General features: G+C 31.4%; 6 protein-coding genes across 9 annotated transcripts; 2 read left to right on the forward strand and 4 right to left on the reverse strand.

Moving 5' to 3' along the window:
* Positions 1–1145: 1145 nt before the first annotated feature.
* On the reverse strand, positions 1146–7006 carry LOC116772354 (gamma-glutamyl hydrolase A-like). Of its 3 annotated transcripts, XM_061522185.1 has the most exons (8): positions 6855–7006; positions 6444–6537; positions 6081–6347; positions 4808–4858; positions 4136–4368; positions 3224–3330; positions 2908–3005; positions 1146–1587 (listed from the first exon to the last, which is right to left on the reverse strand). In XM_061522185.1, the coding sequence occupies exons 1-8, from the start codon at positions 6961–6963 to the stop codon at positions 1302–1304; spliced, it is 1245 nt and encodes a 414-aa protein (XP_061378169.1). In that variant the 5' UTR covers positions 6964–7006; the 3' UTR covers positions 1146–1301. The 3 variants fall into 3 exon arrangements, with proteins under 3 accessions (XP_061378169.1, XP_061378171.1, XP_061378170.1); XM_061522187.1 differs by lacking the exon at positions 6444–6537 and having other exon boundaries at positions 6855–7001; XM_061522186.1 differs by lacking the exon at positions 6444–6537 and having other exon boundaries at positions 6937–6955.
* A 2780-nt stretch (positions 7007–9786) lies between these two features.
* On the forward strand, positions 9787–12392 carry LOC116772353 (COP9 signalosome complex subunit 1). 2 transcript variants are annotated; one of them, XM_032664517.2, is made up of 4 exons: positions 9787–9878; positions 10016–10093; positions 10200–11546; positions 11934–12392. In XM_032664517.2, the coding sequence occupies exons 2-4, from the start codon at positions 10082–10084 to the stop codon at positions 12024–12026; spliced, it is 1452 nt and encodes a 483-aa protein (XP_032520408.1). In that variant the 5' UTR covers positions 9787–9878; positions 10016–10081; the 3' UTR covers positions 12027–12392. The 2 variants fall into 2 exon arrangements, with proteins under 2 accessions (XP_032520408.1, XP_032520409.1); XM_032664518.2 differs by having other exon boundaries at positions 9874–9941.
* A 682-nt stretch (positions 12393–13074) lies between these two features.
* On the reverse strand, positions 13075–15247 carry LOC116772700 (E3 ubiquitin-protein ligase FANCL). Its single transcript, XM_032664969.2, has 5 exons — positions 15182–15247; positions 14601–15108; positions 14099–14261; positions 13791–13972; positions 13075–13367 (listed from the first exon to the last, which is right to left on the reverse strand). Exons 2-5 carry the CDS (start codon positions 15087–15089, stop codon positions 13260–13262), a joined length of 942 nt encoding a protein of 313 aa, XP_032520860.2. The 5' UTR covers positions 15090–15108; positions 15182–15247; the 3' UTR covers positions 13075–13259.
* A 4414-nt stretch (positions 15248–19661) lies between these two features.
* LOC116772368 (DIS3-like exonuclease 2) lies at positions 19662–23537 on the reverse strand. The gene is made up of 3 exons (XM_032664534.2): positions 20933–23537; positions 20559–20817; positions 19662–20461 (listed from the first exon to the last, which is right to left on the reverse strand). The coding sequence occupies exons 1-3, from the start codon at positions 23368–23370 to the stop codon at positions 20267–20269; spliced, it is 2892 nt and encodes a 963-aa protein (XP_032520425.2). The 5' UTR covers positions 23371–23537; the 3' UTR covers positions 19662–20266.
* Positions 23538–23893: 356 nt separating this feature from the next.
* Positions 23894–24529, forward strand: LOC116772380 (multifunctional methyltransferase subunit TRM112-like protein). The gene has a single exon (XM_032664550.2). The coding sequence runs from the start codon at positions 24131–24133 to the stop codon at positions 24506–24508; it is 378 nt and encodes a 125-aa protein (XP_032520441.1). The 5' UTR covers positions 23894–24130; the 3' UTR covers positions 24509–24529.
* Positions 24530–24859: 330 nt separating this feature from the next.
* On the reverse strand, positions 24860–27906 carry LOC116772470 (cytochrome b-c1 complex subunit 2, mitochondrial-like). Its single transcript, XM_032664672.2, has 10 exons — positions 27746–27906; positions 27495–27628; positions 27112–27286; positions 26845–26976; positions 26590–26760; positions 26220–26311; positions 26046–26143; positions 25691–25854; positions 25341–25562; positions 24860–25077 (listed from the first exon to the last, which is right to left on the reverse strand). Exons 1-10 carry the CDS (start codon positions 27788–27790, stop codon positions 24994–24996), a joined length of 1317 nt encoding a protein of 438 aa, XP_032520563.2. The 5' UTR covers positions 27791–27906; the 3' UTR covers positions 24860–24993.
* Positions 27907–27968: the final 62 nt, after the last annotated feature.

Genomic DNA, 27968 nt, shown 5'->3' on the forward strand with positions numbered 1-27968 from the left:
AGGCCACCTCGACTATATATATTATATTAATATAAAAGCAATATATTAGATATTAAATAGAATATGAAGAATTATTCCATACGTCTCTATGAACAACTATTAGAAATATTATAAATATTTCCCATATATATATAGACTGCAAATAGATAATAATAGCAACCAAAAGAAAACCTTCTTCAAGCTCACACAACTATCACGTAACACGTATAACATTAAGTATGATTACGTAATAACATGTTGCGTTAATCGCCGAGCAATATATTCGATCAACTTCAGTGTATTTTGGGTTTAATGTGTACAATGTATTTAGTTGTCTAATAAACTGAGCGGCGGTCAGATACAGCTGTCGGCTATTTGTGTCTTGTCATGTTTGAAGGGCAGAGACCTTATCGAATGGTTATACTTACGCTGTTATTAAGCACATAGGCTCTGTAGTTGTGTGAGTTTCCAATAATTGTAAATATTATCTTAAGATACACATATATTAATATGTATACATATACAGTAACTGTTGATATCTGTCTATCAATCGTATCAGCGTAATAAGCCTATAGATTTACTGTAATATTTTGACTGTATTGTTCGTAATTTATTGAATTAATACACATTACGCATTATCTTTAAAGTATTAATGAATGTCTCAATTTTTAAATCTTGACACATTTTCTTTCATTTTTTAAATTTATATTTTTTTATAATTTTCTTTTTTAACTCGCTGTTAAATAGAAAACTGTTACGTAACAAATGTTAAAGAGTTCCTGGTTTCGCCGTCTTACCAGTTTAAGTAACGGTCTTCGAAAAACTTAAAAATTTAAATTGTGAAGGATACATTAATAAAAACATCTAAGAGTGGATTGAACGCTTGCTCAGAAAGCTTGACATGTTTTTATTTCTTGAGTCTTTTTGGTATGCCAATCTAGAGGTAACGAACAACTTTTGTTTTTCCCCAGGACATAATAGAAAACACAGTTGAAGCACCACAAAATGTCACCTTTAATATGGCCACATTATTTTGTCAAGCTCTCACTGTGTTGAAAAAATTATCAACAATCAAGTATTATTGTAGCGATTATATTTTCTAATTTCAATAAATCAGATATTGTCACTGTCCCTGTACTCTGCTTGAGAATTAAAGTGAAAGACTCTTGTCTCATTTCATTTGTTTATAAAAAAAAATAAGATACAAATTTCATTAAAAAAAATAACAATATCAAGCTATGTATACAAATATAACACGAAGATATAATTGGACTAATACTTTTGTTTTCAATTTGCGTACAAATTATTACAATATATATTTTTCATTTTTTCACACTAGCAACACTGCCTCTAGGTTCAAAAAGGTAACATTGATGGTAAGCACTCCCAAGAGCTCCTGTAAATTTTGGTGAATAGTTGTATATTAAATATTGATTTTCTTCGGCCGCATTAGAAAATGAATTATAATTGTATCTGCATTCTTTAACGAAAAAATCCATGAAGTGACGGTTCGCAACCAAGGAGTCGTAGGAATGCGGGTAGTTCTTTGATAATTTCCACTCGAAAGATATCTTTTCCGGATGAAACTGGACTCCGTAGAAGGGGTATCTGTAAATAATCGTTTTAACCAGTACATAATTTTCAAATAAATAGAATATAAAGGATACAACATTCAATAAATAGTTTTTATACTTCTACTTTATAAGGGAATGTGGAATTTGTGTCTTATGCAATTGAGATTTAATAAATTAGGATTTAAGACTTCTTTATTAGAGAAGTCTCTAACACATATTAACCTGCTCCGAAAGAAAATAATTTTATCAAAATTACATTAATATTTAATATGTTGTTAAATTTCGCTATGAAATTCTAATGATGTCTTTGTTCTGTATCTTGTATCAAAGTGGTAACGTCACCTCCTGTTGATATAAAATATCGTCGATTTGAAAGGACATTAATATTAAATCAACAAAATTTGTATGAATTTGTTTAATTGGTTATAAAAATTAATTAAAGAAAGTATAGAAAATAAGTTAAAAGTGTTATTAAAATATAGGACTTATTTCGTAATCGAATACTGCGACCGACGCAGCAGAGTCACTCGTAATTAGAAAAATTATTATCAAAAGAATATAAATATACTTAGTAAATAATGAAAATCTAGAAAACGCCTTTGGTATGGCAACACGTTTGAAGTTTAAGTAAAAATTGTACAACATTGGAGTTACACGCACAACATGCCAAATATTGAGATCGCATTAAGAAAACAGAAATATTGAAGGATTTATTATTAGTACTGATATAAAATTTTTAAAACACCTATGACTCTGAATCGATGATGAATTATATAGAAAATCACATACAACTACATCAGAACTGTACTTGGAACGATGATTGTCACGTATCAAAAAAAAAAGTACTTATTCTAACGAAAGTAAGCTGTACCTCTAACTTATTATAATATATTTGACAATCGCTTACTAAGACTAACTTACATACATTCCTTACGAAATACTAAATATATATATAATTAAGGCACTGGGAATCAGTACTAATAAAAAAAATCTTAATCATATTTTTATTAGGAGACATTATTATAACTACCAAACTATATTTAAATTATCGTATTGTTGTTTATGTAGATTAGAAATAAGGTCAAGTGCACAACGTCCTGATGCGAAGCAGGCGCCCATTAGAATATATGCTTTATTACGTAACCAATACAGAAGTTGAGTTACCGCCACCCTCTTGTATGTTAAAATTTTCTGTTCATTTTTTTATATATATATTTAATAAAATAATATTAATTCAAGAATATCCGATCTGTGCTATTTTACCTATCTTGATTATAGTTTAAAAAAAATCATTAAGATGGGAAAATTTACACGAAGATATTTATTTTTATTGACGAACTAATAATATACTTACTTTTTATGCTCAATGGACGCAATAAATTCTAATCCGTTTTCGTCGTAGCTATAAGATGTAACCCTCCAGTCTTCGGTGAGATTATAGGCCTTTAGGTTCTGGAAGTTATACAATATCAAATGAAAAGCTTTTCTATCTGATAGTTTACGAATAATCTATTTTTTTATATCACGATTACGGGTGGAGTGACATTTTGTAAGTTAATATTATTTTACAATAGAACCTCAGACGCTAGAAGAGTTAGATCTCTTCTGTACCTTAATAAGCAAATAAAAAAATATATAATAATATAAATATAAAAAACTTATAATGATACCTCATCCATTATACAGAACTGGTGTGCGTTGACGGTAACATTTTGATTTTTCAAAACATCAATAACTTTTTCTGACGCACCTCTGAACATTTTACTGCTTCTGTAATCTGTAAAAGATTACGAGAACAATAAAAAAAATATTTATACAGACGTTTATTCATTAGCTTTTGGGGAACAAAATATTAAGTTATAAGTGTTCTGGTAACAGTCTAAAATATTGTAATAGAAATAAATATATACTAACGGTATAGGCGAATATGATTTTATTTGAGAAGATTGAAGTGGATGGAAGGATGGATGGATTAAGGAAATGATTCAGAGACTTTTTTGACAGATTATTGTAATTTTATTTATATTGGACAATATGTACTAAATCTTTTTTGAGGAATTGAGGGGAACTATCATGAAATCTTGCGAGCGAGCTGAGTGAACTGACAAAGTGACGTTACTATGTATTTCAATCCTATAAACAGAAATATATTATCTTCATTGCGCACTTCAGTTCAAATGCCATAACTCTTGTTAATGTCTATATATAATATATACGGTTCAATTGGCGCTGTAAAGTCAATTTAGCTCTTGGGCACCTGTTCAAACAAACTAACTAATCGAACTTACAATTGTTACTGAAACTTTTATGAAATACGAGTAGACATTTTGTTTGCAGAGATTTCGGGGTATATATTTTAGGAACTGACACCAGCCTTTGGAGTGGAAGGATTAGTGAAAAAGACAAACCGAATAAAATGTGTAATTAATTTGTAATGGATGTTTGTGAGTGAGTTTTGGTTTTCTTTGAGTTTATGCTTCTTTCCCAATCGGGCTACAATATATTACTTCAATGGCTCAACATTGAAGTAATATAGTATTAGAGTATTGAACCTACCTTGATTATAAACCAACACCGCTCACCTGCTTCAAAATTTAAATTATCATTTTGATAGGAATAACATCTATTTCTATTTTCCTTTTCACCTCGACCAGAGGCCAAAATTATAAGGAGTTCGAAACCCAAACAAGTTCCGAAAATGGGAAAGTAATTGCCAGCGTCATTCAGTTCCATGGCAATCTCGTAGATCATTTGTCCTGCGTCCGCGTATCCGTTGGACTGATTGAAATATGTAGCACCCCCTGGTAGAAGTACACTAAAATATGTAAAGCCAGCCATTTAATATACATATATTTGGCAAAGAATTAGGTTCCCTGATAAAATGATAGTTGTTTCGAAATAATATATATATTTTTTTTTGTTTCCAAAGGAAACATATCTAGTCTACAATTTTTTTCACGGAATACAACCGTCTTTAAGGAAATTCACTAACATTAAGATGATGTGATGTTTAGTTGTTTTCTATTTACAATAATAAAAAAAACAATATCTTATAAAAAGTTAGTTTAAAATAAAAGCTCAACTACATAAGCACTGAGTAAAAAAATATACTGGAATAAGGAATCAATGGAACCATGTTTCGATTGATAGCATTTTAAACTTTTGCTGTCTATTTGACGTCAAATTTCATCTTAACTTTCTTCACTTTTAATTTTTGTTACGAATCTAAGAATTCGAGTTACTGAAATATTTACCCGTTAATTTTTCTCATAAGTTCATCATAATAACTGCGATCCTTTCCGATCCTGTAATTATAGAGGATATTATTAAATCCACATAAATATTTCGATGAATTTTCATTCAAAAGTTCTATATATATCTATTAAAATCCAAGATCTCAGTGGATACAGAGCCCAGGAAGCTGTGTAAGAAAAATTCTAGAAAAATACAACAACACAACAGTTTTCCTGAGGTTGGTACTTACAAATCAAGTGTGGAACGATACAATTACAATCGAATTAGGTTTTATGTCAACAGAGACTTGTAAAGAGAAATGGATCGCACAACCCAACTGTCCAAATCGTAAACTTTGACTCACAGACCATCTTTCTTCGAGCCTAAACAGACTCAACATAGCGAAGAACTAGCTACAGACTGTCTGGGAAGGGTCATAAAGGTGTCGGAGGTATCTAGATATACCGCCGATATTACACCTCTCAAACCGCTCATTTCCACAGTCCGATAAATTTCACAACAAACCTAATATCAGATGCCCATCAGCATATGAGCCAAGAAAAATTGCCTCAGGATCAAGGAGTCTATTGGAAGAAAAATTGACGATCATTTCTTGCTTCTTAGGTGTGTATTGGCGCTCCTTATTAACGGAGGAGGAACATTCCCAGGTGAAGGCAGCTAGTGAATGAATCAGTTATTCAGTCTACCTAATCTGAGATTACAGATGAAGCGGTCTTCAAACGACGAGCCCGGTACATCATCAGGTCGAGAGGCCATATTTCTTGAGACCACCTGCTTTAGAGTACTCATTGTAAGCAATAAAAAATACTCGTTCAATATATTAATTTTCATTAATACTTTTAAGGTTTAAGGTTTCGTCGAAGTTAAGAAGATGAACGCAAACCAAATTTCAAAACAGGGCTAACAAACCTACACCTACGACGGATGTTAGTGTAACAATTATTAGTTATTTTAAATTGATGACTATTTATTTACTGGTCATTATCAGTATCACAGAAACCCATAAAATCAATCAGGTAGTGAATTGTACAGATATATAGATAACAGATAACATCATTTCGCGTTTAGTTTAATGTTTATGATAAAAAAATAACAATATCTACATCTATATTTTTCATTATATGTATTTAATTTCGTTTAGAAAAACTCTTTTATGTAAGCCGAAATACATTTTTAATTAACAATTAGACATTCTTGTATATATAGACATGAAAAGAGATAGGTAGGTAGACTTATATATGATAGAACTATATTTGTATATATTTAACTCACAGAATGGGCACGACTCTAGCCCCTGCTGCTTCAACGCTCTTAACGTAAGACGCTGCTATATAGCATGTATAATTTTCTTCAGGAAATTTCGTGTGGAGATATAATGACTGTTCTTGGGACAGGACACCAATTATGGGACGTTCATTTAGCACGTCATTCGTCCTAACTACAACAGCTCCTTTGCAATATATGCAGCAGGCCACGAGTAATAGTAAAACTCCTTTCATGATAGCAAATTCTAAGCTATTACTCAATGAAACACTCAACCTGAAAAAAACAGTTTATCATCCTTATATATTGTATCCTTATCTAGGTATACACTTAAATTAAATACCGTGTCTAAACTCTCATTTTAACACTAACCAAATTATAATTATATTTGTAGCATCATTTAACAAACAAATCGCAACGCACTGGACTATTTTAGTTCTATGAACTTTCGTCTGTTCCTCTGAGACTAAAAATAAAAATAACACGCGTTGAATGAGTTATATTCAATTATTAGTATGTATATTGATGTTTTTATTTTGTGATAAAACTCTTTTTTAAAATACTTTTTCGCTAACTATTTATTATGCTATCATTATGAACAAACAAATTTTATATATTTTTTGCTTTAAACGATGAGATAAGATTAATCGTGTTTCCGATGGAGGTTTAAGATAAAAAAAGTTTGTATAGTCACACAGAAAAAAATAATTGTCCATACTAAAATAGCAATGAAGTTTAGAAATGGCGATGAGGATTATGTCAATGGTGTAAAAAAGGGCATACCTTGACAGCTATAGGCTGTCAGAAGCTGTGTGTTAATTATGTTTTTCCATAACACTTTCGTCATATTTAACTTTATACGTACATATTTTTTAATTTTCTGTAAAAACATTTTAGTAAACTGGCTACGACTATACAGATAACAATCGATATCCATCTAAAGAGCGCATGCGTGATAAGGTACACAGGGCAACTCAGATTACATCATATTCAGTATGTATTTTGAAAATAACAAATAGATCTACTCTATGTAAGAGAAACATTGAAGTGAAGTAAGGTTATAAAAAGGTAATTTTATTGTTGAGATTAAATTAGAAAATAGTCATGTTTTGTCTTTACTAGTATTTTTTCAAATAAATAATATGTAATAAAAATCCACGCCAACATCCAAAACTGTCCACGAAAAAATGCATCGAAGTTATTATCTTTAAAAAATCTAATTTTTGTCATGCCAGCAAAGAATCCAACGATTTTTTATAAATTTTATTATGACTTCATATCAATATTTATTCTTTTTAATCGCCATGTTAAAGAAGGTTTATCTTTTAATAAAATTACTATATTTATAACTTGTTCAATATAAAAAAATATAAGATGCAAAGGAGATAATATTATAGCTATCATAAAGTTTAACAAACGCCTTGTCAATGCTAAAAGCGTGGATTTTGGGAGTTAAACGCGCTGATTATAAAATATTTAAGCTAGCAAAACAATGTTCGGACCTCAAGTATGAAAAACTTCATAATGCCCGGGCCTCGTCTGCCCGTGATCACGGTTGCTGCAAAGTAACCGAAACGTCGGGATTATGTAGTTTTTAAATAATAAAATCCGCGTAGTAAATCCGAATAATACTAGTTTTATTTAAATGAATACTCGCGAAAATCTTAGATCTCATTATGAAAAACTTGATTATACAAAGACGGGTATAATTTCAGTGTCGATCAATTTAGGAAGTAAAATGGGCTTGCCACAGGAAGCCTGCTGAAAATAAACCTCCATGCATTCAGTCTACTTTTATACTTTTTCATTAATACTGCGTAATAATGTTAGTTGGCGAGTTTAAAACAGATTAGTATTTTGTGTGAAACATTCGAAAACGTAAATTCATCAATCCCTACATTTTGAATCTATTACAGCCGGTATCAAAAAACGTAAATTCCTCAATCCCTACAATTTGCATCTATTAGGGCCGGTATCAATCTAAGAATTGAAGCTAATAGGATAAAAGTTATTTGTTAATTATTATTACAAAATTAGATACTCACAACTGTCTTAAAAAATATTACAGCAAATGAACTAAATATCGCTATAAAGTATAGCAATAATAATATATGTATTTAAGTTAGAATTGTCAGGCTTGTTATAAATAAGTAACGGAGTCGCCAAAGGTTAATGTTAACCATGTTTTGCATATGTAGGGGAGAAAAACTAAAATGGACAAATATCATATTAATTCTAAATAGACAGCAGATAATTATATAATAATTTGAATATTTAATGTCTTTTACTGCAAAAAAATTTAAGTTGATGTGAAAGAAACGTTTTATGTTAAACTCACATGTTAATATTATATATAGATTACAACATATACACCTATTTTCAATTTACTAAAACTGCAGTATGTTTACCTCTAGTTTGTATTGACTTATTACAGTCTACATAAAGAGCGTTTACAGTTTTTTATTCATAAATATTAACGTAGGACGTTATTGATGAAAAATTTGAAACGCTTTGTATATAGTGTGACTATGCAAACTTATACTGAGCATTCTCGTATTGCGCATGAAGCCAGTTTATACTAAAAATTAGAAAGTTTTTAACAAAAAAAAAAGTAGGTACCTCTGAAAACTTTTACTCATATGAAAGATAATAGGTAAAGCGATACAATTCAAAGTTATTGCTCTTTCAATTAATAACAAAGACGACACTAAATTAATATTAATCCGTGCAACACTTTTTATAATTCTTCTATTCTGTAATTTGAATTTAAAACAAAAAAATAATTTTTTTTATGTCACAAATGTCAACTGATTGATACTGGTTCATAGTCTCACTATTATCCTGTACTTATTACCTCACTGCTTCACATAATACATATATTAAGTTTTGAAGCAAGGTATCTGTTTTAGGGCCATTTCCCCATTTGAATTTTAATGAATAACCTCAGTGACTGCAGGTCTTCATTATAACATAAATGGGAAAAATAAATTATATTGATTGTAAATAGGTATAATAACGTAACTAAGTTTGGGAGACCAAATAATAAAATAAACTGTGTATCTTTAATAAATATACTAATTGATTGTTCATCGTAAAATAGAGATAACATATCCAATATTACCATTATTATACCGAAAATATATACAAATAACGAGGTACATCTAATAGTCAATTCGTTACCTAATAATATCGATAATTTCAAAGAAGAGTGTAAACTATCGAAATTATTTACACTCAAAGAAAACAAAAATATCAATTATTTTACTATCAATACAAAATAATACATCCAATAAGATTTGGTTTATATATTAAATATCAAATAAGAATAATTCCTTGGACGAATTGAGTTTCAAGTTAATTTTATTCCTAATAATTACGACAGTCTCCCGAAAAAAAAAATTTAAAGCAAACTAGTTACCTTTAATAGATGTATGAAGTTTTTGTTTTAACACTTAATATTTAAATTTTAATAAACTCAATGTTAAGCTGGATTTTATTATAAACTCAGTGGTATCTGTATTATATAACAAAAAAAAATGGAAAAAATGTGTTATACTCAGTGTTAAGTACTACTGCACATCTATTTGTCAAAATTTATAATACACACAAATGAAAATTAGAAGATTAAGTGAGAGAAAGTAAACTAAGAACCAATCAATAATAACTAGTTTACTACTACTTTAAAATAACTTCGCCCTCTTTCAGGTTAAAACATATTTTTTATCTATGAGATTTGCAAAGGCAACACTGTAGATTCGTCGTCAAAAAAGAAAAATGCCGCTGCAAAAAAGAAACGTAATGATAAAGGTATTTTGAGGATAGTTAATTTTGAAGTGTTCAATTTCTTATCCGTGAGCACTATGTGAAAATGTGATACAGTAATACATGATATATTCAATTAATTAAGTTTGTATTATGTGAAACAAAAATACGTTGTGTTCTAGGTTGGTTTCCTGCGTTGACAAGAGAATTCCCGTATTTTCTTTTAGAGTCAAGTTTATTATAACGAAATGTTTGAAATGGTAAGGCAGATGTGATATGATGGATTGATAAATTTATAATTTACTGCCACACAAGTAAATTGTGGCCATATGTAGTGCGATCATTTACTTTGTTCTTTCATTTTAGAATACGGCGGAGCCTATGCAAGTGGACGTTCCCCTTGAAGATAACGAGAACAATGAAACGGAATGCTATGTTGTTGATAACCCTACCTTGGACTTAGAGACTTATGCTGCGTCTTACACTGGCTTTGCTAAATTGTACAGATTAATGTTTGTAGCAGATCATTGTCCATCATTGAGATTAGAAGCTCTAAAAATGGCTATATCCTATGTTATGACCACCTATAATGTAAGTCTTTATCAAACACTTCACAAAAAACTTGCTGAAGCTGTAGCAACTGTAGGTCTACCAGATGTTGCAGTACAGATGGGTTCACAGGATATTCCTGTGCTTGATTCTATGTGGGTAGAATCTAAAACCAAAAAGGCTGCCATCAAGTTGGAAAAATTAGATACTGACCTTAAAAATTATAAAACTAATTCTATTAAGGAGAGCATAAGACGGGGCCATGATGACCTTGGTGATCATTACTTGGATTGTGGAGATCTCACTAGCGCTCTCAAATGTTACTCTAGAGCTAGAGATTATTGCACAAGCGGCAAACATATAATAATGATGTGCCTCAATGTAGTTAAAGTTTCAGTGTATTTGCAAAACTGGGCTCATGTTTTGAATTATGTATCAAAGGCTGAAGGAACTCCAGATTTTAATGAAGTTCCTGGAAAGGATTCAAACCAATCCATACTAACCCGCTTAAAATGTGCCGCCGGTTTAGCAGAGTTGGCTACCAAAAAGTATAAATCAGCTGCAAAACATTTCCTAGCAGCCAGCATTGATCATTGCGACTATCCAGAATTGCTCAGCAGTAACAATGTAGCAGTCTATGGTGGGCTCTGTGCATTAGCAACATTTGATCGCTCCGAACTTCAAAAACAAGTTATAGTTAGCAGTTCTTTTAAATTATTCTTAGAACTAGAACCACAATTACGGGACATAATTTTTAAATTTTATGAATCAAAGTACGCTTCTTGCTTAAGGTTACTGGACGAAATCCGGGACAATCTTCTGCTTGATATGTATTTGGCCCCACATTTAAATTCTTTGTATATGCAAATTCGCAACCGAGCCTTAATTCAATACTTCAGTCCATATCTCTCTGCCGATATGCATCTTATGGCAGCGGCGTTTAACCGTACAGTGAATGCTCTGGAGGATGAGCTTATGCAACTAATTCTTGATGGACAAATACAAGCACGTATCGATTCTCATAATAAAATACTCTACGCCAAGGATGTTGATCAAAGGAGCACTACTTTTGAGAGAAGTCTAGCGATGGGGAAAGAATACCAGAGAAGAACGTCTATGTTAATCCTCCGTGCTGCTTTGCTCAAAAATCACATTCATGTTAAGGTACATTAACTTCATTAATAATTTTCATACTATATGATTTTTCCAAAACCCTCTAACAAGTGCTTCAACTAGTTTGAATGAATACCTACTTTGAGATTCTATTGTGTGATATAAATGATATTAAATTTGTTACTATCTAAACTTTGTGTTTCTGGACGCCTGTCAATATTAAAATATTACATAGGTTTGTAAGTTAAGTCAAGGAGGTTACTTTGAGTTTTATTAACAAATTTTCATTTCAAAGAACAAGTATAGTCCTTTTGTGCATTATATTAATAATTATATATTTCATTAAAGTTAAAGGTAAACCAATGAAAAGTATGAAAAAAAACATTCCCTAAATTATTATTTTTTTATTTAAACCGGTTATTTTTGGTCTGATTCTAGATTGTTGGCCGCGAGCCTGGTCCGCAGAGTGGCGAAGCGCCCGGGTCTAGTACCAGTCTTGCAATCCGCAGTTACGAGACAGTGCCCTTGTGATGAATTACTATTTAAGAAAAATAAACTCTAACCTTACATGGCAGATTAAATGTCGGAAAGCAGTAAAAGAACATAATTTTACGAACTACCCTAACCTGCTGAATCATTTATTTTGTCATGTATTTTTTTTATTTTTTCAAAAAACACTTTTGTATAATGATTAACAACTGCTTTTGGTTTTTGTTCAATTCAAAGGTAGTTCTGTGGTCATAATTCCAGATGATAATGATGATGTTGTCTAAAGAATGTTTTGTTTGAAGTGCTGATACAAACATTAATCGCAACATTGTTTATACAGAATTATTCTATGTAACCACAAAATATTATGTCTACGTAATTTTTAATAATATTAAAAAAGTGAATTAACTGAAGCGTTTTCTTACAACCCCGATATAAAAGTGAATTTTGATCGGAACTCTGAAGGCAAGCATACACGAAGGTGTATTTTCCTACTGTGGAAAACAAATAAAATAGTATTCCACGTGTTAATGAGGTTTTTAAATTTTTCCATATCTATATTAAGTTCAAAGTTCTACAAATATCAAATCCACCTCATACAACTTGATAGGCAGTTTGTCGCAGAATATCCACTCGCATACATGGTCCTTAAACGGTTAGTTGTTTGTCATGCATAAAGTATCTGATCATTAACCAAGTATCACATTGTACACTTAATATTTCCTAACTCATATAAATTACTTAACACCTTAATAGATTTTATTATGAACATAATTTTAACCAATATTTAAATAATTAAAAAAAAACAACGTTTAAGTGTAGTGAAATTATTAATAATATTAAAATTTTATATATTATTTCAGCGGTAAAACGGTGACCGGTTTATCTCTAGTTAATCAAAAACGCGACGTCTCTAGAAAGTACACTTGGCTTAGAATTTAATCTATATTTTAGCAATTATGAGGTGATTCATTTAAACATATCCTCTTCTGATTATGAGTATGTATATAATTTTAGGTTTAATAGACAAAAAAAACTTAGTTACTATTTGTTTTGTCTATTATTATAGTTAAAATAAAATAAAAAAATAATTCATATATTCATTTGTAATTACAGAATATAAAACATGTCGCCGCACTACAGATAAAATATATAATGCTAAGGAATAATAATAACCAATATACAATTTTTCAAAATTTTGTTCATATATATGTACATCAGCTCTCTATAAAATATGCTTCACAATTCATTAAAGGTTATTAGGAATTATCCACATTAGTAATTATCCTTTTCACGGCAAGTTGTATGTTGAAAGCATGAAGGACAATTGCCACTTGCAACACCAAATGCAGGAATACGACCACCATCACAAGCAACTAGCCACTGGAACAAGAATTAGATAGTAAATATTAAATTTAGTATGAGGAGAAGAAAAAATTTTACTACTTAAATATTTATAAAAATATTTGTTTTATCTCGTATTAAAATCTTAAAATGGATCTAAATTCTAAGGGACATAATTTCTTATAGACCAAATGGAGATATATCTTTTATAATTGTACAATAATATTAGTTAACATAAATTACAAATACTTAAAAAATTACAACAAAATGCTCTTAAATTAATCATAGAAAGGTTACATATAGGAGAATAGTATATTACTTCTTAAGAAATAATTTTAAAATACAAATGGATTTTATCATTTTGTAAATTATATGAATTATATTTTAGATCCTTCCTTGACGGTTTTAAAAAAAAACTTATAGCACTATCCTCATATCAAAATATGATCATTGAAAAAATACCTGAAACAAGCAACTTCTGTGATAATAGGCTCCACACTTTGAATTTTGACACATTGGTTGAGGTATTCCGGGACAATCTGGTAGTTCAACACAAAAACATATACAACAGGATGTCACCTCTTCATCTGCTTTTACTTCTATAAGTTCTGTGTCCCAGTTATCACCATTCTTAGTGAGTTCTCCTGTATTCACAAAAAGTAATTAAAATTTTGTCTTAAATTTCCTAAGTAATAACTCTTTTTTTTTTTTAATTCACTCGGTATAATACATCAGTTATTAAAATCACTTAAGTTACATATATATCTTACCAAATAAAGAATGTATATTTTCAACAATATTCTTGTCATGATCCCAATTTAACAAAAAATTTTTAGTTTTATCTTGTCCTATTTCAGAGTTTCCAATGATGTGCACGTTTCTTGGCCTGCCATCAAAACTTACTTCTATATGAAGCCATGTTTTATTATCCACCTGAAAAGAGTGAGAAAATGGTGGCAAAATATATTAATAAATATCTGAAAAACTGTTACAGATTCTGGTTTTAATCAAGTACCTTATTTTTTTCTAAATGTATCAAAGCCAATAAGAGATATCATGTTTTTGAACTTTACATTCTTATGTGACCATATTAAAATATGTAAACCTAATAAGTAAATTACATAATATTTACAAACTTTCCAGTATTTTCAAAAGACAAATCATGAATTGTCAATAGATTTAGACAAACAAGCACAATATTTTAATAAAGATTAAAATGAAGCTAAGGACAAAATATTATAAACAATCTATATAATGATAAATTATACCTACTAAAATTCTCCTATAGTCGTCTTTGAAGGTTGGCTTAACAGGCTCCCTGACATTACACATTAGATCTATATTTTCTAACTCACGGAAATATTCAGCTAAACTGTTTACATAGTTCTGAAAAGCAGAAACGACTTCTTCGATCGACGAATATTCTCTATCTTGCAAGTGAGAATGAGGTAGATTCACGGCAACCACAGCTAGCTTCTTAACACCTTTATATTTCAAATAAATATCGTGTTTCCTAAGATTATGTTCATCACTTATCGTGCATTTGATATCTCTTACAGTTTTTCCAAAATATATGGGTATAGTATTTGATAAACTTTTGATTTCTTTTATTAAATCCTTATCAATAAAATCTGAATTAATTGTCTCTAACGAATGACACGGCTTCTGATTAAAAAATACCTCTAAAATGGCGAAAAATCCAGATATTGTTTTAGCTTCTTCTGTGTGCATGAGGTCATGAATATTTACTTCTTTATCCATGGCATACTATTTCACGTGCCTAATAATTAATATGGATACAATTTGAAGGGTTCTTAAATATCAAAATAATATTTACAAAAAAGTAAACAAACCATTGAATGTCACGAATGTCATCGATGATGACATGATTCAACGATACTGATCGTTGAAGTGTTATCACAAGAAACAAATAATTTTTTGTTAAGTTTTTTTTGCTTCAACTACTTTAAATGTTCATAACACTGATGTTGTAATGGTTTATAACATAATATTGTTTTACTCATATGGCTTTAAAGTTAAGGCTCCCAAGTTATGGATTTAATTGAATTTAAACGCTGTTTAATTTTTAGCTATCCATTACTAATATTATAAATGCGAAAGTAACTCTGTCTGTCTGTCTGTTACTTAATCACGCCTAAACTACTGAACCAATTTGCATGAAATTTGGTATGGAGATATTTTGATACCCGAGAAAGGACATAGACTACTTTTTACCCCGGGAAAATAACGCATTCCCAAGGCAAAAATTACTTTCCGGGGAATCAGATCGCTTTCACTCCTAAATTACCAAAGATTTGAATAATATTTGGATAAAATTGGTATTACGGGAAAACAACGCATTCCCAACCCTTATGAAATAAGTTGTCGAACATTTTAAACTTATCATACACGTATATTAACGTGGGAATCGCACGCCACGTGCCTCAGGCCCTCAACGTTAAACGCAAACTGTGGCTCCTACTAAGTTCACAAAAAATAAACTTAATAAATTCCAATATCTAGCTATTTATGGCCTCTAGATACATATATTACTAATTCTGAAATTAACACGGACGAAGTCGCGGGCAAAATCTAGTACGTATATAAAATTAATAACAATTTGCAAGCGGTTAATGTTAGCTACTTGCAGTGTATATAAGGAATAAAATTATTGAATGTCACTTTTTTGCGGTTCTAATTTTTTTACGACTTCAGTCTGATTATAATGTATAACCCTAAGTTTGGGATCCCATGATCCCGTGGGTGTGGGACCGTGGGTAGGGGGAATATTATATAATATTACACGATGACAAATAAATAGGCACTGTCTATATTTTTAGGTATATTGTACTTACCTTACTAAGCGGATCAATCTGTATAAAAACTGTTATAAAGTGAGCACTATCTCTGATCAAATTTTGTTTCATAAGAGACTTGAATAATCTATTTTGAAGTCCATCTCATAAATTTGAAATTTTTGAACTACGTAAACTTTCAGCTATGTCGGAAGACCGACGAAAACTAATCATGTTTGATACAATAGTTTTCAGAAGACAATGTTATACAGTTACTTCGGAGGCCAGAACCGATGACACGTTTATTAAATTTATATGATTAATGTCATATTATCGTCTTTAGAGTAATTTCGCCCTCAAAAATAGAAAAGCTGATGTTATGCAATCCGCCCAATCTCTATGACTTCATTCATTACGAGTATAATGACCTAAATTTCATCTGGTAATTCTTGTTACTATATACAAAATCAATCAAATTTCTTTAACACGGATGTGCTAACTCTGATTTAGTTTATAGCTATGCACATTTTGTATCTATCTGTTTTTCCCTCTTTGGCGGAACAAATGTCATGAAGCTAATATTAAAGAGAATACACATAAAAATCTTTAATAACAATGTAATGTTATATATATTTAATTAGCCCATAAAAATGCTCGATTTTTAAGCAAACATTAGTTCTGTAAATTTTTCAAAAAAGAAAAACAAAGATTCAATACCACCAGGAGCTTAGCATTCCTAAGTTTTTAGTAAACTTTTGAATGAATTCAAAATTTGTTAACTTTTTTTAAATAAATAAATTATATTTTTTAATCTGTTAGCATTCCTTCAAGATTGTTGGAATTTTCATGTAATTGTTCCAATTTTAGAACCCAGCAATTATTGAAAAGTAAATTTGTAACATTCACACAAATATTTAAATGTGTTCTCAACATTCTTAACACCATATTTCTTTTATATCAAAGATGGCAAATGAGCAGACAGCGTTTTTGATAGACTAGGGACGGCTCAACCGGGGAAGTACCACCCTCTCACAGAAGATCGGTGTAAAGTAGCCTTTAATGGCTGCGTTTCGTCTGATGAGTGAGAGAGCCGGTTGCCCTTTCCGTGTTCTTACCTTTTCCCGTTATCTCTTTATTCCCAACCCTCCCTTTCCTCAACAAGCAAGGTTGACAACGCATCCGCAACATAAGATATGTTGCGGATGTCAATGGGCGACGGTGACAACTGTCCATCAAGTAATACGTCTGCTCGTTTGCTACCTTTCGCATAAAAAAGGCAGTCTTAACATCTGCAACATAAAGGGTGTTGCAGATGCTTTGCCAGCCTTGGTAGTGGAGGAAGAACAGGAAACGGTGGGAATAGGGAAAGGACAGGAAAGAGTGAGAAAAGGGCAACCTTCCCTCTCACTCATCGGATGAAACGAAGTCATAAAAGATTACTTCACGCCGATTTTCTGTGAGAGGGTGGTACTTCCCCAGGCGAGCAAGCCCATGTTCCAGCTGTAGTAACTTGACCACAGCTTGGCTCTACCATCTACAAATATAATTTTATCCACATTTCTTCAAATTATCCCATCACGGACCTATGGTTGCGGCATGCTGCTTTAAAATACAGTAAAATCTCTTTATTCGTTGGGTATATGTTACATAAATATGCCGCGAATACAGAAACCGTGAACACAGAATGGTAATTTATATGGATTTATGGGGTATACGTTCCTAAGTGCTGAAGTAAAAAACGAAAATATATTAGAAAATCAATGTTATTGGAGTTTTTGAACATTTTGATTAATCATCGTCCTCAGGCTTAGGCAATGGCTTGAAGAATTTTGTTATTTTGTCTTGCTTGGCAGTTTTTAATAGCTCGTTTTAATAGCAGTCGCATTAGCAATTAGTGTCTCAAAATTAATACTTTGTTCCATAGATGGATCAATGTTCATAAAGAAATCACAAAACTCATTGGCTGTTCTTAAACCTTGGCTAAGATTTTTCAGAGTAAATGTCACATTTCCAGTGCTTATTGAAGCCTCTTCTTCAATAGGCTGTGAATTTAACATTATCTCCAAGTCGGTTTCAATGAAATCTTCATTTTGTGATTCATGTAATTCCTGAATGTCACTTGATTCTCTCTGATTTATTCTATCTAAAATCTCCTGACTTCATTCTATCGAACCCATCTCGTCTTATTCCATTGGCAGTTTTGGCTGTGTTTGCAGTCAAAGCTTGAACTTGAAAGGCTTCTTCGTAATTTTCCGTAGTCAGAGCAGGCCACAATTTTTTCCAGCATGACTTCAATGTGTGTGGTTTCAGTTCTTCCAGTGATTACTTTATGTTTACGATACATTTTGCTGTCAAATTCTTCCAGCATTTCAGCAACTTTCTGTTTGTTTACATTCAAAAAACCACAGACCGCGGTGTTGGCGGCAAAAGCGGCTTAGGTCAAAGTGCTCGGCGGTACAAAAGATATTACTTTGGACACCTATTGGAACTTTCTATGAAATTTTAGATCTGCGAATAAAGAATTTTTTTGCCGCGAATATAGAAATTGGGTTGCATTTTTTCGATCCGCGAATGGGTAGCTTATACTGTATATCAAATGGTATCCTAATGATCATGTCTAATAATATCATTTTAACAGCCATCGACGTTCTGTAGACTGTAGAACCCAAACAGGTCAAGTTTTTCATTATTTTAATTATCAGGGACGCCCTGTGCTCACGTCATCAATTACAAACCAAATGTTTCTGATGGCTGAATTTTCAACGAGGTTTTTGCTTCCGGCCAAAGCCCCTGAACTAAAAGTTGTTACGTTAATCACAATTTTAAGTTTCATCAATGAAAAAGTTCTTAAAAGGTCTACTACTTCAGCAACTCATAAGATGCTCAGATGTTAAACACTCAATGGTAATTGTCTTTTAAAACAATACCATTTGTTGGGATATACTTATTAATCCTTAATTTTGTGGATATGTGTTTATTAATATTTGTGTAGTTTTAGAGATAATAATGAAAATATAATCATTATACTGACTAATCTCTTAAGTGACGGCGGCAGAATATTTTTGTTCACCGATAGCACCCATGATATACATTATTTGAAAATAGAATTGACCAACAGAAAGGCAAATAATTTTTAAAATTGCCATTCCGTTCTAGAATCTCCGACATTAGAAATAATAGCAACAAACGGCTTTTATATTAGAAATGTAAAAAAAAATACACATGATGGTAGGTTCGTTATAAAGTTATGAAACGTGTGACAGATACAGAAAAATTTATACCTTTTCATTCTATCTATAAAAGGTATTAATTACTATTTATAAAAATTGTATTGCACCTCATTTTGTCTATTTGTGATAAAACAATAACTTTGTCTTTTAATACTCTTAATAAGATTATTGCTCTTCTTAATGTAGAATGTCTTAAATCTTAGATTTCATATCCCTTGTTTACGTTATTTGGTTCCAAGTTTTTTTACTTAATTATGTTCTAACTTAATATTAATATGCAGATGTGAGAATGTAAATAATATAATGTATTTGCTATCATTGTATCTATATTTACTGCCCGGTAGGCAAAAAATTATCGTCAAACATTTCAGTTTGAGCGTACTAACTTAAACTACACTACTTGTACATAAAGGAGCATGAAAATTTTCTAACATCAATTGTATTTACAGTCAATAGCCATGTGATTCATATAAACACATAAAAAAATACATTCAGATATCAATAAATCTTAAATGTATACAAACTACATAGTTTATAAAATCCTTTTTGAACATAGAACATTTTTGATTACACTACGTATTAGAAGAATCCAAAAATTTTAGTAAAGTATATAAAAAGTTTTTTTTTTTTTATTTTCTGATTTAATTTATTAAAATTAAAATGTCATATCCGTTATAATATGATATGCCTTGCGCTAATAAATACTGTACCAAACACATAAAAAAGTCATGCTTATGCAAGAATATAATAATTATTTAATAAGTCAAAAATAATATAAAATGTAGTTTTTTTTTTATGTCCTTGTCAGTTCAAAATTACAAAATAAAAAATATAATATTAAAAAAATAGTTGTCAAATAATGTATAAAATTCTAGTAAATTATGCCTTTTGTTTTTTAATTGACTAGGAATTATCATTTCGGCCTTACAAGCTTCGTCTCTACTTTCAACATGTCATCCCCTTTGTACAATTCTACTTGTAGTAAGGAAAATACTTCAATAACTTGTTTAACGGAAGGCAGAGTGTCTGTTTCGTTCCACGTCAACTCCATTTTGGAAAGTCTTACGCCTGCATCGTTTTTAACACAAAGGAATTCACCTGGGAAATCCTGAAAAGGAAAAAATATACATATATATCATCAAAATTTATAAATTTTCAATTAATAATATTAACATAAATGTATTATAATTACGTCTAAAACTTACGTTATTGAAGAAAATGCGTCGATTTAAACCCATCGCCGTTATTATAACATCAATATATTTTTCCTTGACATCAACAACAACGGCTTCTGCTGTAACTGGCGAGTTAATTTCTATGTACTTCAAAGTGTAAAGCTCGGTGGACATTTCACCGGCTCTCTTAGCATTGTACTTCTGTTTGTTACAATTGGCAGCCACCATTCTGACCTTATCAACTTCCCAAGCAGGAACTTTGCTGTAGTTAAGGCTTGCTGATAACAGCCTGTAATATGTAGAATTAATTTTATATCAAAAATATTTTAATTCAAATATACGTGTATAATGTATAACATATGTATGTATGTATGTATAATGTATAACATTATTGGAATAAATACCTATGAACCATGATATCTGCGTAGCGCCGTATTGGACTAGTGAAGTGAGTATACAATGGAACATTAAGAGCATAGTGATGGAAATCGTCATCCACGCATGAGGCTGCACAAAAATACTTTGCTCTCGTCATCGGTTTCGTGCACAACATGCTAAGAACCATTGCTTTCCCTTTATCTAAGCTGTTTTGATCTAAATAATCTGTCAGGGATCTATGAAGATTGCCCGCTGATGAAATATCAATATCGATACCCAACGGTTTTAGGGATTTTTCAAGTTGTTTTAACAAATAATTGCTAGGTGCTGGATGACACCTTAAAAATGCTAATTTTGGGTGGTCATCGTGAATTCTCTTTGCAACTGTCATATTAGCAAGTAACATAAATTCTTCTATCAGCTGATGGCTTTCCCTGCTTTCGTATATCCAATAAGAATCAGGCAGCCCGTTAGCTGCACTTAAATGAAATGCAATCTTAGGCTGATCGATACGTAAAGCACCATTATCAAAGCGTCTCCTTCTAAATATTGCTGATATTTTTCCAAGTACCTTTATAGTTTCAGAAATGTCTTTGTAAGTAAATCCATTATAAATTTCGGGAAACGACTTCTCCGCATCCTCTTTTTCATCCAGCACAGCTTGTGCATGGTCATATGCTAATTGACAACACGAATGGATAACAGTCCTGGAAAATCTATGATTCAAAACAATACCATCATCAGTTATTTCCCAAAACACAGAAAAAGCGAGTTTATCAATGCCTGGAAACAGGGAACATAACATACATAGCTCATCCGGTAACATGTGATAAGCCCTTTCAACCATATAAATAGTTGTCGCCTTTTCAGAGACTTTTTCATCCAATAAAGTGCCTTCATGCAGAAAGTAAGAAACATCGGATATATGAACACCTATCTCGTAGTTTCCATTGGCAAGTTTCCTGCATGACACAGCATCATCTATGTCACGGGTATTTATCGGATCTATACTAAAAATGCATAAATGTCTGCAATCTTCTCTAGATCTAATTTCTTCTTCTGGTATAATGAAATCCAAGCGTGGAAATAAATGCCGGACATCTTCACCAAACGGTGTGATATCTAAATCCATTTGTGCTAAAATTGCTTTCGTTTCTGTCTGCATATCTCCTGACTGACCAATATTACAAATTAGTTTACCAAGTGCGAACCTTACATCAAACCAATCAAAAATACTAGCAAGGAAGAGTGTGTTTTCATAACTCTTTGATTCGTGGTAAAAATTATCTGGCCAACTTGTAAACGGTATATTAAGTCTTGGTATTCTATAGTCTCTAGGGACAAAGAGCGCTCTTTGTCTATTCTTATCGGGCATCAGTTTTAAATAACCAATACATTTTCTTGTGTGTACTTTCTCTTTGATAAATACAACTCTTCCCTTTCTTTGTTTACTACTGCTATCAGAATTATTATGCTTTTCACTATCCTCATCATCACTCTCAATAAATTGTACAACAACAATATCACCTTCTAATGCCCGGTTCCTATTTTTCACACCTTCTATAAGAATATCCTGTTCATTCCGATCCATACTTGACACATATGAATTTTGGAATTGTTTTGGGTTTATTTTCAATACACCTTCAATTAAACTGTTATTTTTTAATCCTTCCATCACTTCCTCTTTACACAAATAGGCATCAAATACTTTGTCGGCCCCATTTTGATCTTTCTTCTGTTTTTTATTCTGTTTTGGTGAATTATTTATTTCTTTTTTAATATTTATATTTGTACTTGCCTTTTCAGGTGCTCTGTGAAATGCATTTTGATTCTGGTTTGTATGGACATGATTTAAATATTCCTTCGACAAAAGAGGGTGTTGCATTGCATTGTGTAAGTAGTGCCCAAGAGTATTTGGTCGTGAAGGTGTATTTGGGACACTTCCAAAAAATTGGCTGTTTTGAAATTGAAACATTTCTCTCAAACGCATACTATACATTAAATGATATTGTGGATGGTGGATGAGATTCTCTAGATATCGTGCACTTGTATTCGCATATAGCTGTGTGACATGTTTATTAAAATACTCGTGAACTGAATTGCCGCCATCGTGTGAGTAGGCTGGAGGTGCAGTTTGAACGGTTGGAGGCGAACATGCATTAACTGAAGGCATTTGTATATGCAAGTCTTTCAACTTTTCTTTTTTCTTTGCGTTTTTCTTTTTAACAAAATTCGCGCTAGAATTTTGAAAAACATTTTGAACTCTTTCATCGTTAATACAAATTTTCTCACATTGTTGTGAAATACCATCTACTATGGCTTTGTCCATATTGCAGCGAGAAGTGGAAGCTGCAGCTTCATCCTGAGGAGCTTTGTTGCAATGCGATTCTTGAAGCGTCGTCGATTGTGACGTGGAGGATTCATTTTTATTTTGAATCTTTGGATTGGTCACTGGTTTAGACATAGTGGTAATGAATGAAATGTTATTGAATTACTTTACACGAACATAATTTGAGAAATTTGACGCAACAAAAAATCGCTATCTCAAGACAATAGAAAGTATAAATATTGATAATAATTAAACGCAACTTATTTGTGTTATGCTACATGTTTGCAACAAAGCATTAACTGCCAACATTGGAGAGTAAATATAAGAGAAAAGTAGATAATGATATCGTTTTCTTCTATAGATAATACTTTTTTTTGTATAAAAATAAAAAAATATCCTTAATATGATTAATTTTTAGATAAAGTACTTGCTTTAAGTATACTTATATTAGAATTTAAAAAAAAACTTTTACTATTTTTAATCTAAAAATTACGGAAAAACATTAAAGTAAGTGAAGTGTGTTTAAAAAAATAGGAATAAAATTATAATATAGCGATGTTAATCGAACTTACAATAACGAAATTAATAAAATTAAAATTTTCCTTTGGTAAAGTCATCAAATCAGTTTTGACACAGATGGTCAGAGATGTGACATTTGTCAGTCATGACAGTTTTGGTTTTCTGGGTATTAATATTACTGCGGTATTAAGTACATGTGGTTGTTATAACATAATTTTGCTAAGCGAGAAACATACATAAGAACAATATCTAAGGATTTATATGAGGTGCTTATGGATTCAATCGTGTCCGTAGGTGTATTTGAATCAATACTGTCCTGTAAATCGATTGAGTAAGCCTTGATAATTAAAAAATTGTTTTTCATGAGTAAAATAAAATGAAGCTTATCACACATAATATGCTTACTTCGAAATGTTTAAAAGGTGTCGTTACCGGTTATCCCCTTGCCATTAATGCTACAGATGTTAAAATAAATGAAGTGGATTTTAACCCCGAATTCGTTACCAGGATTATACCTAAATTAGATTGGGAAGTTTTGTGGAAAGCTGCGCAAAGTATAGGTCATGGTGATGGTTTACCACAAGTTATACAGCCGAAATATGAAGAAGATTCTGAATTCTTAAAGAAGGCACATAGAGTCTTATTAGAAGTTGAGGTAGAAGAAGGTTATCTCACCTGCCCTGAATCAGGAAGACAATTTCCAATAACTAAAGGCATCCCAAATATGTTACTCACTGAAGCAGAAGTACAATAAAGAAATGTCAAAGTAAATAAATCTATTTGTATATACCCTGACTTCTCTATACATTGAAACACTTTTTTTAATGCGAAGCTAAAATTAAATCAATTGAATACATTTTAAATAGTACATATGTATATGAAAACTTACTTGTATATTTTTGTATAATGAACAAATTCCATAAAAACAATTTTCTTTTCATTTAAGTGTTACATTCAATATGTTATGTAAGCATATCATTCAAATTTGCTTCCCACAATTTCATCCAGCAGTAGTCCTTTTCATCTAAATAAAAATACAAACCGTCCATTTAACTATAAGAGGTGTAAATGACCAGTTTGAAGAGGAAACTAAAAATGTCAAGAGAATTGGAAATAAACAGCTTTATTTATTACAACAATAAATTACAATAAATGAATGTTCTATGTTATTAACTGTATTTGCAATTGAATTAATATATTCAACATTTTCTAATAATCTATATCTTTAAACTGTATGGCTTATAGTTCATCAACGTAAGGTACAAATGCGAGGTTTCCTGCTGCGCCCATAGACACCTTATTTTTGATGACGCTGGCAATTACCTGGAGAAACAGTGACATTATTTTACGACAGAATCTATATACATTACATGCGTTATCACGGCCATAGTGACCAAAATAGCCTATTAGGCAAAAATATATAATATATATAATGTTACAGATATACTTTTAATTGACAACTGTAAAATGATTATATTGATAGACAAACAGAATATATTTTTGTGTGAAAATAAATGCATATTAGAAACTTTATAAGATCAATAATGCAGTTCTAATGGTAGAATGGTTCATGAAATAAAATATACCTGTGACACATCATTAGAAGACAGTTGGTCAATGTCTTTAGCAATGTCTACAGCTGATTTAGCAGAGCCTGTATATAATCCTTGGACGGCTAGAGATTCAGAGAGTGAAACTCCACTTTCTGCCTCAGACAGCACTTGCAATTTAAGTTGGTTCTTGCCAGCTTTGATAGCATCACCACTCAGGTTTGGGTTCTTGAGCAGTTTCGAAGCAGCTTTAAGGGCCTGAAAGTAGAATATTTTCTTAGCTTGTATTTTTAAAAATATAATTTTATAATTGTATAGGGTTGTCGAGTGAAATTCTGTATATATAAAACAACAAAGATTTTTTATGTCAGATTGAATGATCTTACAGCATTTGCTTCATCCTTGGGCACAGATAGCACGATTCCAAATAGACCACTGTCGGAATAGGACACATTGAATCCTGCAGCAGCAAATGGACCAATGTTACCAATAGCCTTGGCCAGAGGAGTATTGTCAGCCCCCCATTTCGTGACTGGTCCATTGCCAAGAGCTGTAAAAAGCAAAGCAATTTTATTACTTCTATATTTTATTACTTCATATATATATATATATATATATATATATATATTTAATAAAAAATATATATGCTTACACATTTTGCAAGGTTAGTATTATTGTGTGTATTTTTTTTTTTTGTTTACTTTTTAGATGATATTGAAGTGTAACAATGTTAAGGTTTACCTTTAGCAGCCACAGCTAGAGCCAGACTCTGTGGTGAGCCTGCAGGAGCTCCAGGTACAGCTAATGCCACATGAGCTAAATCTCCTCCCATTTCTTTTCTAAAATTAAAAAAAATGTCAGCTTTATGTTTAATATAAATAAATCACAAAGATCACATAATATCTATACATATACCTTAATTCACCACCAAAGTAGGTAGAAGCATTGCTCTGAGCATCACCACCCGCTGGAAGTTGAAGAGCTTGAGCGACTAGTGCAGCAGTGTCCTAAATAAATTAAATCAATTATATAATTTATATATATAAATAATTACTATGAAAAAGAAATATAAATTTGCAAAATGTATATAACGCAAGACCACAACTTCATATATACAGTAAAAGATATATACTTATGAGTTAAGAACAAATAAAGTAGCATAACCCAGGCTTTGAAGTGTTTGAATACAATAAAAAACTTCAATGATGCTTTGTTTATGTGTCATGTATATTTTCAATATTAGTTCTAGAACCAATATAAGTAACTGATAATTGATATAAACTACCTGAGAACCCCCAACAATAGATACAGCACAGCGGCTAGGAGTAAGGGTTGTAGAAGCAAAATGTTGCAAAGATTCGGAACTGATTTTTCCAATCTTCTTTGGGGAAATGAAGAGAGAGTTTCCAAGTCCACGGCGGAAAGCAGCTTTATGCAGCAAATCTACAGCACGGACCTATAAAAATTTTATAATTAGTTTTTAAAACTTACTATTTTGGTTTAATAATTAAATTGAGTACCATTAGTCTAAAATACTTACTTGAGGTGAAAGAGATAGTATGTCAAACTTCAAGCGAGAGACATTGTCACTCAATTCCCACGGTCTAAACTCTTGGTTGGACACAATATTATTCAAGTACACCAATGCTTCTTGCAAGTTTTCTTGTGAAGCCTACAGAAGAGATCTATTATAAGTAAATAAAGAATATATTCTTGTCCTTTTCTTTAATAAGAAACCAAAATAAAAACAGTACAGACATCTGGTAAGCATTATTGTAAAGGTTTAAAATTATTTCTTTAAACTTACTTCAAGGGTGTAGTAAATAAATTCACGATCACCAGATGCATTAAAGGATGCACCAATCTGTGAGAGCTTGCGTGATATCATGAAAGCACTTGCATTCTTGGTGGTGAGACCTGCAGCTGATCGGAGGACATGTGCTAAACCAAGCTCAGTTTGAGGTTCATAACGGGAGCCAGCTCTGAAAGTTATATATACATTTACAGTGTAAATTTCGTAACAATTTTAAATCCGATATCTCTGAGTCTTTTAAATTTACTGTTGTACAACATTAACTCAAGTGTTATACATTATTAATCAACTAAAGTGTTATAAGTTACTAAAAAATATACTGTAACAAAAAAAGATTGAATATTTTATATAAAAGCAAATTATCTAAGAATACTAACTTGAAGGCAATAGTGACTCGAGTCACTGGAGAACCATTATCCACAGCGGCCACGAAAGTTTTATTAGGCAAAACACTGGTCTGGAGTTTCGCATCCTTTCTGACCGCGGGCGCAGCCTGGGCATAACCTCTGATCTAAAAACATGTTTAAATCTTACATGAAGGTCTAAAGGCCCTATTTGCTGCTTTTACATAACATGTCTTTTGACATAAGAAAATTGCGTAAAAGTGTACTCGTATTGTAAAACTTACTGTTATGTGGCGTACAAAAGGGAGAGCTAAGTTTTTAGACGACATTTCTTATGAAAAGAAATTTATTCGATTAACTATTTACAATATCGTAGCCCAGGTCAGGCTTTCAGGGTTTCGCGAATATCGCAGAGCATAGACACTGAAAAGACAGATCGAATTTGACTTATCACACAGTAAATTGCCATGAAAACCAACAGATTACGAAAAATATTGTATATAACAC

The sequence above is a fragment of the Danaus plexippus genome, chromosome 12, assembly GCF_018135715.1.
Source record: "Danaus plexippus chromosome 12, MEX_DaPlex, whole genome shotgun sequence".
Taxonomy (NCBI): Eukaryota; Metazoa; Arthropoda; class Insecta; order Lepidoptera; family Nymphalidae; genus Danaus; species Danaus plexippus.